This window comes from Haliaeetus leucocephalus, unplaced genomic scaffold (assembly GCF_000737465.1).
Source record: "Haliaeetus leucocephalus isolate CR32 unplaced genomic scaffold, Haliaeetus_leucocephalus-4.0 Scaffold577, whole genome shotgun sequence".
NCBI lineage: Eukaryota > Metazoa > Chordata > Aves > Accipitriformes > Accipitridae > Haliaeetus > Haliaeetus leucocephalus.
Window position 1 is genome coordinate 2,386,160 of NW_010973013.1, and position 12,959 is coordinate 2,399,118.

The 12,959-nt window shown below is 44.8% G+C and overlaps 1 protein-coding gene across 1 annotated transcript in view; it reads left to right on the plus strand.

Annotated features, from left to right (window-relative positions):
• Positions 1-12,959, plus strand: part of CAPN13 (calpain 13) — a 62,260-nt gene that overhangs the window by 14,156 nt on the left and 35,145 nt on the right. The window contains exons 4-10 of the mRNA XM_010577847.1: positions 1,490-1,623; positions 3,467-3,641; positions 4,513-4,584; positions 6,354-6,439; positions 7,845-7,919; positions 8,778-8,944; positions 10,440-10,585. Of these exons, the coding sequence (XP_010576149.1) occupies positions 1,490-1,623; positions 3,467-3,641; positions 4,513-4,584; positions 6,354-6,439; positions 7,845-7,919; positions 8,778-8,944; positions 10,440-10,585 (855 nt within the window). The remainder of the gene's footprint in view (positions 1-1,489; positions 1,624-3,466; positions 3,642-4,512; positions 4,585-6,353; positions 6,440-7,844; positions 7,920-8,777; positions 8,945-10,439; positions 10,586-12,959) is intronic.

Consider the following 12,959-nt stretch of genomic DNA (forward strand, 5'->3'; position numbering starts at 1 on the left):
GTAGCTTTTCCTGTCCTTGTAAGCTCAGATGAGACCATGATCTTTAAGTCTGTGGCAGTCAGGACAAAGCAGCTCTCTCTACCCAGGTGAAGAAAAATACAGTGCTGCATTCAGAAGGCCTCCAAGCTTGAGCTCCCTACCAAAGATGGCCAAGGAACTTGGCTTTTAGAAAGATGTTACTCAGTGTGTTTGGACTGCATTAATCCCCACAGCCAGTTCCGTGTTGTTATCCTTGTTTACCTGTTGTGTTTGCACATGAAGCACCATGGGGAGGTGTGGCTGGACATCATACCTTTTCTCCATACAGACCTGCTGCCAGGTGTTGGCTGGTGACAGGAGAGCATGTTTGGTGACTTAAAGGACACCTCCTTTTGGACTGTTGTTTTGCCTGTCTCTTTTTTGGGCAGAGGAGAGCCATCGGCAGGCTTTTCCTCAAACCTCATCCTGCCAAAATCAAGCAGAAGGCTCAAACCACTCCTGGAGCTCAAGTTCAGAGAGTCCAACCCTGCCACCTCCTGCTGCCACTAATGTAGGGAGTGAAAGGCTGGGGTGAGGCAGAACTTAAGTAGGATCAAACCTGCTTTCGGCTTAGCAGACTGTAAGCTGCTTTGCTGCTGGGGAGATCTGGTCTTGTGCTTTTCTAACAGAACAGCTCATTTCGGGGTTTTTCATTGACCAAAGCTGTTGAAATAAAATCATGCTAGACTAAATCTATTGCTGGCATACTTCCACTGGAGTCCTTAGCATTACTGCAAATAAGAGCTTGGCCTCTTATGATTGCGAATCATGCTAAGCTACATTAATCTGCTAATGACTCTGGAAATGGCTGCTTTAGTTCATCCCCACAGATCTCTTTCCCTATCTTCTCCCTTGAAAGGTTTCATCAGCTGGATCAGCTAGAGAAACACCTGCTCTGTCCACATGCTGGAGAGACCGCCTGCGTCCTCCTCATCTATCAAGGAGACGGATAACACCTCAAAACAGTCTTTAGTCACTACACGGTCCCTGTCCATGACAGCATGTCAGAGTCTTAATTGAAACACAGAGGAAAGAAAATCTAGAGACTGGATCATGACAGAGGCCCTCTGGCCAAGAGCTGTGCTGCAGGGGAAAATCCAAGTGCAGCTGAGGAGTGAGGCTCACTGAACCATCTGCATGATTGTTCTTTATCTTCTTGAATGCTTGCTATTGCCCAAGAATATTAGCATATTTCCCATGTTGAATCTTTCTTCCCACTGATTGCAGGGCTATTTATATTCCCAAATGACTTCCCCTGCCACTGGGAAATCCAGCCACTTGGTAGCTTGTTTAACAATGTGGACCATTAGCCTGAAGCAGTTCAGGAGACAACTTGCACATATCCATGCTTTAGATTAATTCCTGTGCTATTTCAGGAGGCTGTTGCTTGGCATGAATATTAGCTCTTAAAAGAGGCTCATTCTTCTCTCTTCTTTTTTTTTTCTCTCTTTTTTTAAAATTTTATTTCCAGTTCTGGCAATATGGAGACTGGGTGGATGTAGTGATAGATGACCGACTGCCATTCCTAAATGGAAGATACCTGTCTGTACACCCTCGAACGTCAAATGAATTCTGGCCATCCTTGCTGGAAAAAGCATATGCCAAGTAAATATACCTGTTCTATTCTTCCACCCAGTGCTGAATGCTTTCTACGGGTAGTTTCACCCTCTGCTTTATGCAAAGCACACAGGGACGAGTTCAGGCTAACAGCGGTATATGTTGTGCTGTGCTCATGCAAGGAACTGTGGCTGCATGCAAACACAGGGCCAACAGAACCTGGAGATATTGGTCTCAGGCTGAAGACCTAACTGTACTCAGTTCAAGTCTGGGACATTAATGTCTGAGGAGTAAAATGAACGGGGCAATGGCTGGTGACACAAAAGGGGCTAGGCATCTCCTCCTTACTTTAAGCAGACTTCTTTTGCCTCTGTTTTCCTTTCCATATTTTCCTCTGTTTAAAGGTGCAGACTCTAAGCAGGGATTACCTCTGTTTACAATCACTAATCAGAGATCATGTAGATATTTGGAGCCAGCAATGAGAGGAAACATGGCTGAAGAACATGCTCGGGCACAACACATGCACTCCTGTGAGTCTCTGGTCAGCTCTCACTTCACACACAGAGCTCTGACTCTTGGCTGGGTCCCCAGGGTACTGAAGGGTTAATAAGGATTAATAAAGAGATAATAATTTTTAAAAAATCCTCTGAGGACTGAAGGGATCAGAGTGTGGTCCCTTAGCATCCGTAAGATTGACCATTATTAAATATGCTGTAGAGAAATTCCTGTGTGAGGGGTAGTATGAAGGGCTGGAACTTGGTACACATGCCCTACATCAAGCTGGTGTAACATTTGCAATGCAGTGAAGAGGAGCTGGAGAAGAGAGCTAATTATTTTGGCAGATTTGGTCAGGAATAAGCAAATGTTAAAGCAGCATCTGAATGACTCAGGAGTAGGATGTATTTTGCCCTGGGATATCTCAGAAAAGTTGACTCAGGATTCAGTATCAATTTGCTGCATAAGATTTTAATTACAAAGCAAACCAAACCTCTATTAAATTAAAGTTGCAAGCGATGCTGTTTATGAGATTCCCATTTGAGAAGTTTTTCCCCGGTGCCCATGACAAATTCTTTTCATCAGTGTAGGACAAGGACGACCCTTCAAAATACAATTAGCCGCAGACTTCATTTGATTACATTCATTAAATACAGCGTGGATGGTAGGGTTTAACAGCATGCTCTACCTGCTCTAAGTACGGCATGTTCCAGCTTATTTGCTGTCTCAATAAAAAGCACACGATAAAAGCAACAAGGACTGTGTTGGCAATATTAAATTATTATCCTATTATTGCACTCCAGCAGAGTGAATTGGGAACAGTGCTGAAAACTTATTTTTGTCTTGCCTTGGGAGCATGGGCAAATACCTTCACCTCTCTCTTCTTCCTATTTCTCACTTGCAAAAGGGACACTGTCCTTTTTTTTTGAAGAGTCATGACAAAATATGATGTAGAAACTAACAGTTCAGCTCCATTTGATCTGAAACATGCATTTGAACTAGTCACCCTTGGCCCCCTGTTCAGAAGAAGGAGACTGGATACTTCAAGATGAGATGCAGCTCATCTCCCTAAAACATCTGTGTTGACATGAGATGCACCTTATTATTTTTCACTGTCTGTAAATGACTCTAGACAGCTGCCTCAGATGTGGGTGAATACATAGGAAGAAGTCCCTCTTTGCCTCATTCATTCCACAGGGCATGTGTTGTGTCTGGCCACGTATTTCTATCACGTTTCCTTTCACTACCTGGCCCCGTCATCTACGCACCCCAGGCTCCTCCCATGCTCACTGCCTCGATGCACATATCCATTTTGGAAGCCATCGCTGTACATTGCTTGTTAAAACACAGTGTAAGGACTAATTGACTCTTTTTTTTCTCCCTTCCCCCCCACAAGGTTTCGGGGCTCCTACCAGAACTTGCATGGAGGTTACCTTTCTGATGCTTTAGTAGACCTCACAGGTGGCATCCAAATGCAGTTTTCATTGAGGGATCCCCCTCCTGATCTGGAGGAGATACTGAAAGCAGCTGACAAATCTCAGTGTCTGATGGGATGTAGCACCTCAGGCCAGGTGAGTCACAGGGCCAGTAGCATGCCTTTGTTGGTTTACCATGTTTACGTAAAGGTTGCTTTTTTGAGTAAAAAAGGAAGTCCATAATCATTCTGTGCAATAGTTACAGTTTATGGATGCCTGAAGAGATGTTGGCAGAAAAAAGTAGGTAAGGTTATGCAGTAAGGAATGTAGATGGATTGGTCTGTCAGAGAGGGGTCTGTGGCTTCTCTCCTGGCTAATTCCACTATGATAGAATGGTATCCTCTTGCAGCAGGGCTGATTTTGGCCTCACAGCTTTGTGATCGAATCTGGCAAGGCCAAAATGCACCTCTCTTCTGCAAGAGGGTGCTATTATCGCATTGTGATTTGCAGGCTACTGGTATTAACGCTGGGAAGTTGCAAAAGGCTTTGTGATGCTCAGCAAGTATCTTGCTAAAAGGTTGCTAAGGCTTCCCTTACAACATGTAAGGGAAGACTGCAAAGCGTGTGACATTGCTCCTGTAGTGCCTGGTTCACTGGGACTCGAAGCTCAGCTGTTGCAAACAAGCCAGGGACTAGCCCCTCAGCTCAGGTGGCTGATACTGGGCTGTGGGTGGCAGGGAAATTCTGCCAGTGACACAGTCCAGATCATTCTGCAGTTGCAGCAGCTCTGGACCATTGAAGAACTTGCAAATATGCGAAGACCTGTAGTTTTGTTAAATTTACTGGCCTGCTTATGGCTGCAGTGGAAACCATAGTCACATTCCTCTGGAGCCAATGTATTTGAGATACTGCTGTAGTCAAAACCAAGTTGCTTTTTCTGCCGTGCCAAATGACAGTTCTGATTGCTGATGGCCATACCTTTGTAGTGTGGCAGAGAGCTAAAGGCTGTGCTTTTTCCCTTCGGCAGCCGAGGAGGAACATAGAGTTGGGGAATGGGATTGTACAGGGTCACGCCTACACTGTCACAGGAGCTGTGAAGGTAAGATCAAGGACTTGTTCCTGTCTGGTGGTTTTGCATGGGTGATCCACTACAGGGCAGTCATGCTGCTGTTCCGTTCAGAGTAATTTTAATTAGCTTCACCCTTAGGAGGGATTGTTGAAAGCACATAGTTCAAATTCCAGGAGATGGAAGGTTTCTGCCACAATGGGAAGAGGGAGGATATCTGAATCCTATAATTTTTTCTAACGGAAAAATGCAACTTAAATTCACTTTTGTGTTGGGACACTTCAACAGCAAATACAGCATTTCTGGGGATATTAATTCCGTGCCGACTCTTAAAAAATTCATTTTTCTGTTTCAAATGGGAATAGAAGCACTGGCTGAAATTGTGGGATTTGTCATATGCAAATCTACATTTGTTCAGCTCAATCCCAAGCTGCCAAAAATCACTGTGTGAAAAGTAAATAACTTGCTGGTTCAAGAACAGTATTTCTCCATCTTTTAAAGCTGTTCTACTCACGCAGAACTTCTCCTAGCTAGATATTAATATTGCTGATCTGCAAACGGGACTAATTTATCACACAAATCAAAAGAAATGAAGGATTTTTTACAGCCAGAAGTCAGAACATGGCTTACCTCACTAAGCTGCAGTGCACACAGGGAGAGTTAACAGTGAGCAAGGCCAAGAAGGAAACCAAACAATGGCTATGCTATCAAGCAAGATAGCTAGAACACATTTTAATCTCAGAACCTAAAGTACTTTGGAAAGGGGATGTGTTTTCCCTAAACTGTTTTCTTCCTTCTCCCCCTCTCTTTAACAGTTTCGCGTATGAGCTTGGCTTTGGTTCATAGCCCCTCATGCCATGGCGTGCTTGGTGCCATTATCATAGTCTGTGTGCTTCTTCTCGGAGGATACTTGCTCATAGCCAAGAGGCTCCAAAATGGAAGGATGGGGTTTGCCAGGCTCCAGAGAAGGCTCCAGCTGGGTCTCTCCAAGACAGGGGTGGAAGGATCCTGAATCCTATTGGAGAGAAAGCAGGCTGTTTCAGCTTGCTGCCGCTCGTGATTAGTGCAGGGGGGCAAAACAGTCTTCGCCTCACCTTACAGGAGTGCTGAGGCATCCAGGGGGGTGTCCTGTGGGGAAATGATTTGAGGCTGGCCAGGGGCTGGGACTTTGCCTGGGAAGAGACTGCCATGGCCTTTGTTTCCAACACTGCCTGTGTGCATAAGGAGAGCCAGAAACAAAACATTTGCTTCTCCTTTCCGCTTCCGCCATTTTGGCTTCACTGGCGAAAGTGAGCTGCTTCTGGCTCAAACCAGTCACAGCAAGAGGAGAAAAGCACCAGAAACTCCAGCTGTTGGAAACCGCAGTACTGTAGATATAGAGCCACAGATGCTGTTTATCATCATCTCTCCGTGCTGACTGTCGACATTCACTCCAGGCAGTCTGGTGACCTCGTTCCTCAAAGTCTCTGCCTTTGCTGACTCACAGAATCAGATGTGCAGAATTGGGCACTGGAGTTTCCCAAGGCTGTTGAAGTCATGCAGTGTGGCAGGAATGCTGCTGCTTCCCTCTGTGTCAGCTATTCACTGTCCTCAGAAAAGCAAAATGGGCACAGTTTTCTCCCACACCTCATTCCTTTACGATGTAGCAAAAGACACTGATTTTTAGCTGCAGTCAAATGAGATCAGAAGTTAAACCAGGTCTCCAAGGTATAGACGAAGATCCATTTTATTACCCATCTCTTCAGTGAGTATCACAATTGTAAAAAGCAGTGACTGAGTTTATTTTACTTTCCTCTTTACAGATACGCTACAAGAATGGCTGGAAACATATCATCAGAATCTGGAATCCGTGGGGCCATGGGGAGTGGAAGGGGCCCTGGAGTGATAAGTATGATCTTAAAGCTTTAATCTTATAAGGAGAATCACTCTTTTATAGGCTTATTGTAAAGGACCTCTGCCTTGCATCCATTATAATGAAGCAGACATTTCTAAATCAATTCATTATAAGCGTTATTTCCATCTGCAAAGCAACTGCCCGCAGAAATCCAATCCAGGGAAAACTAATGCAGCATTGGTTTTATATGTGCTCCTCACTAGGTCTAGCTCAGGCATCTTTTTGTCTATGTGTACATTTTTCCCAGTGGGTAATTCCAGACAAGTCATGGATGAAAGAGTTATTACCCGGAGTAAGCTCTGGTCATGCCCCTAGGTGCTGGCTGGCTGCTTCTATAGAATTCTGCAGCAATCGTGCATCCACCTTCCTGCTCCTTCTTCCCCTCCCATGAGTCCAAATCTGGGAAGAGGATGGTTAGCAGAGTCCATGAGACTAGGGCAGTATTTTTATGCAGTATTTAACACAGAGAGACAAAAAGGGTCCTTGGTTATTGCAAAGGTGAAGTGCCACTGGGTGACTTGAACTGATCTTTTGGATCCTGCATGCAGCTTTGGGATGCAAGGACCACTTTGCTGCTGTGAGTATAAGCTAACTTCTCTTTTCTGAGGAATGGAATGATACAGAGGAAGACTGCAACAGTGTTTTGTAAATAAATAGATGTTAGTTTTCCTGGTGGAATTGCATCAGTGTTATCCTGACTAGAGAGATGTTCATGTGTCACTCGTACATGATTTAATAGCATCCCACCTCTCCCTGTTGCTAGGAACACTCACAACTTCACTGCTGAGAAAAGTCAGGCTAGCGTGTTGTGTCTGGATGGGTTGGCGGGTGATGCAGACACGCTTAAGGCTGGGATAATAGCTATCTGCTCAGACAGCATCCTCCCGTTTTTTGGAAGGGTGAACTATAATCCTAACTGTAATTGAAATGTCAGTAGAGCGCGTTCACAGGTAAGCTGCATAAATCAATAAATTATAGATTCATGCTCTGTTTATTTATCTTAAACTCTGCAGAAAGTACAATTATCACTTAATTATAAACATGCTGCTTGGAAGCAACACATTTGACTGGCTAATGTGCCCTCTACATGTCAGTGTAATATCAGCATTATGCCTTGGTACCTCACTAACCTCTCCAGCATGGGGACAGGTGACAGGGGCTTGCAGGGCAGAGGCAGGATTCGCCATCCCAGGGTGGGCAACCTGGGCACAGCAAAGGTGCGGAGCTCTGTTTGCTGGCCTTGGCTATGAAGGTACTGAGCACAGTCCTGTTCCCAACATGCGGTTTACTCGCCCCTCCTGATCCCTCATAACTTAACGGGCTGGTTAGAGGAATGGGCTGGCCAGAGAGATGGAAAATTGTGCCTCACATCTGCTTGTTGCTTTGTTCCTGTTTACAGCTCTCCTCAGTGGGACCATGTTGAGCCTAAATGGAGGGAAGCCCTCCTCAGAGACAAGGATGATGGAGAATTCTGGTATTTCCCTATCAATCCTCCTGTCTACCAGGTTTTCTGTTCATGTTCATTATGAAAAAGAGTCATTTAGGCAGTTCTCTGCTCTTAGGAATGGCTCAAGGCACCATGTGCTAGCTGTGTGCAAACAGCAAATTGGAGGTTGTCCTGATTCCATGGTTTCAGAAGAAACAAGACCTGGAAGAACGGAGCTGGCCAATATTAAGTAACAAGCTGGTGAAAAAAATGAAAAGTGAGAGAAGTAGAAATCCAGCTGGCTGAGGCCTAGTCGTTTTGTCACACTGCCTCTCCCCTAAAAGCACCTAGCTTGAACCTTGGACTGGCTGGTGCTCGGAGGGGACCGGTGGCTGAGCAGGTCATAGAGCTTGTGCACTTGACCGCTCTGCAGGTGCTTGTCGTTTTTCACTGCCTCTGATTACTCTCGGATCCAGTTTAGCCATGTATGAGCAGTCCTTTAGAAAAGGTATTATTATTCACAAAGTGCACACTTGCCCCACAAGGCTCTGAGGAAAGCAAGGGAACAGCAGGCTGGTGTGAGGTAGACACTGCAGGCTTGAGAAAAGCATGAGTGTGGGGCAAGACGCTGCAGAGGGACAAAGCAAGGTAGAGTGGCAGAGATGTGCTGGAGATAGCAGGACTCCACCTAGGTACTATTGAACATGTCCTGTAATTTCCCTGGGGCTTTAGGTGCAGTTAGGGCAGCCCAAATGCATTGAGAGCTGACGACTTCTGCACGGTATCAGCCAGCTCAGCTACAGCCTGCAGTGCTCCTTGTAATCCTCCTTTAAAGACGTGGGGAGTGAACGTGAGTACCTGGTTGGTGTCTCAAACTGAAAGGTAAGATTTTCTCCTTCTCTGCAGGATGTCCTGTGAAAACTTCCAGGAGCAGTTTTCCTGGCTGTATATATGTAACAGTACCCCAGCGTTTCTGGACTTTGGAGATCAGCACTGCACGACGTGGTCTATGGAAAGGCACGTCAGCCTGTGGAGTCCAGTCCTTGCCACAGGCAGGAACAACTATTCCCCAGGTAATGAGCACTCATTGCAGTCACTGAATCCTCTCCTCCTCTCCACTGGTGCTTACAGTCAAACATTCACTCTGAGCACTGAAATGCAGAAATATTGATTGCTAGTTGTTAATGCCTGCCCTTTCCCATTACAGCACCTATCAGCTGGAGAGGCAGAAACAAAGCAGCAGCACTGGCTGCTGAGTTAAAGCAGGAGACTTATGATTTAGAAACCCTGAACTCTTTAAATCAAAATCTGCTTGTCTCTCTTCTTTCAGTCAGTTGCAGTAAGTGTTACTGGGGACCTCATCAGAAAGTCTGGTCTGGCAAATACGTAGTTGATTTTACAGAGTGAGAAATACTCGCAAATTAAATGGATGTGAAATGAAATAATTGAGCTACAGAGCTCAATTTTCAAAGGTAGAAATGCCTTTGAGCAGTTAAGACCGTTGGTTTTACTGCCTGTGCAAGGACTTTTCTGGCATTGCAAGCTCCGATTATTAGTAGTATTTTTTTTTAAATTTTTGTCTTTTTTACCTTATCTTAATTTATCTTACTTTTTTACAGATGCATCACTCTTTGGGTTTTGTGTTTTTAACCTAAGATGGTAGCATGTGGTCAGTGAAGGAGCTTCTTTTTTCTGCAACGCTGACAGCAGCAAGCAGGTTTCAGCTCACAGGTTTCAGCCTCCTCCTCATAACCTTCATCACCGTGTCTCAATGGGTGATAACAAAGCAATGCCTGTGCTGCTGCGCACCACGGGCACTGGGACTGAGCGAGGAGGTGCGGGGGCTGAACTGAGACCGTGTGGGCAGAGCCAATTTCCTTGGAGCTGTGTTTTCTACCAGCCCTCTAGTAAAGTTCCTCTCCAAGTACAGTTGGGCTAAATTGCAGCTTTCGAGGCCACCCAACACAGCTACATGGCTTAAAGTCTAGACTGGTTTAAGCAGATTCTGCCATCTCAGTCCTTTTTCCCCAGTTTGGGCATTTTACTTCTTTCTTATCAGGGATGCTTCCTGTTAATCAAAACCTTGGCCAAGAAGAAACCTTTTCCCTCTTCTGCTCAACACTCTGTCTTGTCCACCACAAACGTTAACAGGAAGGAAGGGGAGGATAGCTTTGGACTTTTTCTGACTTTTTTTTTTGGTAATTTTCTTTTATGTGTTTGTGCTCTCCAAGCTACAATCCTTTTCAGCTCAGCCACTGGGTCAGGCGGCTGATTAAGAATCACTGTTTTCTGCCTCGGGGCAAGTGTGCCATGTAGGTGAAGCAGATGTAGGGGGATTGAGAAATCTGCATGACTTTGCCAGAGATTTCTAGAATGTGCAATCAGTTTAACTCCAGATGCCTCAACTCCTACTGGCAATGTAGAGACTACAGTGCTCTATTGTGTTGAAAGGATCTTGGAGCAGTAACTACCTATTCCTCTGGGTCCATACAAGCAAGATCTTACACAAGAAGCTACTACTGGGACATCTATGTGGCTACTATTAATCTATTAACACTTTCTCAGCAGGTGCAGTTTCAACGAACCCTCAGTATTTTTTCAAAGTGCCGGATTATGCCCCAAACACCTATAATGTAGTCATTTCACTCATGCAAAAACATGCTAAGGGTATGCAGGATGCAAAAAACCTGAAGATTGGCTTTTTTATCACCATGGTAAGAACAATCAGGTATCATGTTGGCACTGTTGTTTTCTGTGTGGCTTATTATATCTGTACATGGAAGTGAAAGACTGAATTGTCTTTTAGGCTGTAAAAAGAGAGCAGTCAGTATTTGGAGTGAATTTCTGGGTGCCTTCTATTGTAGAATATCACAGGAAAAGTAGAGTTAGGCAGGCTTAGTTTGCTTTATTCATGTCTTAAGAGAGGAAAGGTTGAACTTTTAGCTCTGTAGCATCCCAAAATAGCCCTGGGAAACTCAGGGAGCCCCGAGGTTACAAGGTGTGCCAGGAAAATATCCTCTGTGCCCAGCGGTACTTGTGACGTGCCTTGCTGGCCTGGCACAAGGCATGACAGCCAGCCCTAACCACAGCGCTTGAATGGTACTCCAGGTCTACTAGGGAAGCGAATGGCCTCTTGTTCCCCAAAATGGGCTTGTCTTGCTCATCACCCATTTTCTAGCACAGAAATGCCATGCAAAACACATTTACAAATACACGGAAGACTTTGCTCAAGACCAGTGCAGAGGTAATCCCCTCAGATACCTGGGACCACCATTACAATTTCCCTGTTTTTTGTTTTTCTTGGTGACTGTCCAAGGAGCTGCCATTTCAAGGGCAGTTGTTGTCAGAGCATTACCAGACTTACCAAAAGCACAATGGCTAGTGCAGATGGATGCTAGCCTTTTCCAAAGTGTTTTTAGTGTTGGCTGAGGAGGGTGGGAGGGGGTTGTTCTTAACCTGAAGAATAAAAGGAAGCAAAGATTGCTATGACCCTAACTTCACATTCTCCTGATCACTGGAGAGGTTTGCCCTAGTCCCAGACTTTGAATAATTGATAACAGCTCCTCATAAAGGAAGAGCATGGCTTTGTAGCTCATAAAAAAACAGTGTCTGAAAAATAAAAGGTGTAATAAAAAAAGCATCTCTCCAGCAAGAACTTACTATCCCTATGCAAGAAGATCCTCTGCCTGGTGCAGATATCAGGCCTGCAGGACTCCATGGGGCCAGGCGTGCCACTCGGAAAGATCTGCTGCTCCTGGAAAATGGGGAACTTGCTCCTTCCAGCATCCTCATGAGCTGTCCCCCAACAGTCACCAGACATGCAGGTCCCTGCATGCTCTTCCATGGTGCGTGTCCACCTTGACTGGTTACCCATTTTAACAGAAATGACCCTCACTGGGAGGTGATGGCATAGGTGTTGGGTCCCTTGAAAAGAGATTGTTTAATCAGGAAGTAGACTAGGGGACAGATTTGCTCTATTCTTGCTTTATATTTAAAATTTCATTCTTCCCCTCCAGTTGATGCTCAGGTGCATTCATTTAGTTTTTCTCTCTCTTGGTATGTTCCCAGAGAACAGAGAAAATAGTTTTTTCTTTATTTCCTGGAGAAAATATTGTCCCATGGACACAGCTGCTATTTTAACATGAGAGCTGGTCTACCAGCTCCTCACAGCCAGCCCAGTGTCCTGCCCTGGTAGCAGCAAAAACCAAGTCCAGGCTCTAAAACCAGGGTAGGTGTACAGTGCTGTTCCCTGGGTTTATTTCTCAGTGTCTAGCCTCAGTGCCTGAGGGCAGTCAGAGGTGGCATCTTTGCATAAAAGTTTATGAGGGGTATTCTCTGCACAAAGAAAGTGCAATTGTGAAGATTCATGTGGCTTCGCTCTTCCTCCCTGAACTGCTTTCACTGCCATTATTCATTAGCAGTGCCATTCATTGTTCAGTACCTTTTGAGATGCATCACATTGTTGCTGTGAAGTAAAAAGAGTGTTCTCCCTTGGCAGGATGAGAGGGGAATGCAGTGCAGGCAAGGATGCAAACCACAATGGACATATCTGATAGCTCTAGGAAGCCTTTGATTAAATATAGACGTGGAACACTAATACGTGGCTGTGAGGGAAGTTTAATGTTGTGTGATAGAGCTGAGCAATGCATAGAGGCTGATTCTTATCTCACACCGGTTTTGACTCCATTGAGATATTAATCTGCTGCTGCTTTTTACCAGAAGGAATGTGGAATGAGACCCCAAAGTAAAAAAACAGGATTACACCATTTATTTCTTTGCAGCACTGCCCATTTCTATCTGCTCAAGATCCGACCCATAATACTTGGCAGTCTACGTACCTCCCAGCCGTCTGTAACAGTAGTCATCTTTTTTTTTTTCTCTCCCAAAATAGCAGTTTTATGTTATTGTCTCCCAAAGGCATGGCTCTTAAATAACTCTGCCATGCTGTATAACCATTCTAAATGGAATTTATACATGCTGATGTATTTTGGGGAATATGTTTAGTAAGGGTTTTTTATTATGCTGTCTTTACATGTCATCATAGTAATAGCTGTTGCATTATATTTGTTTCGTCTCAGCAAAAATAAT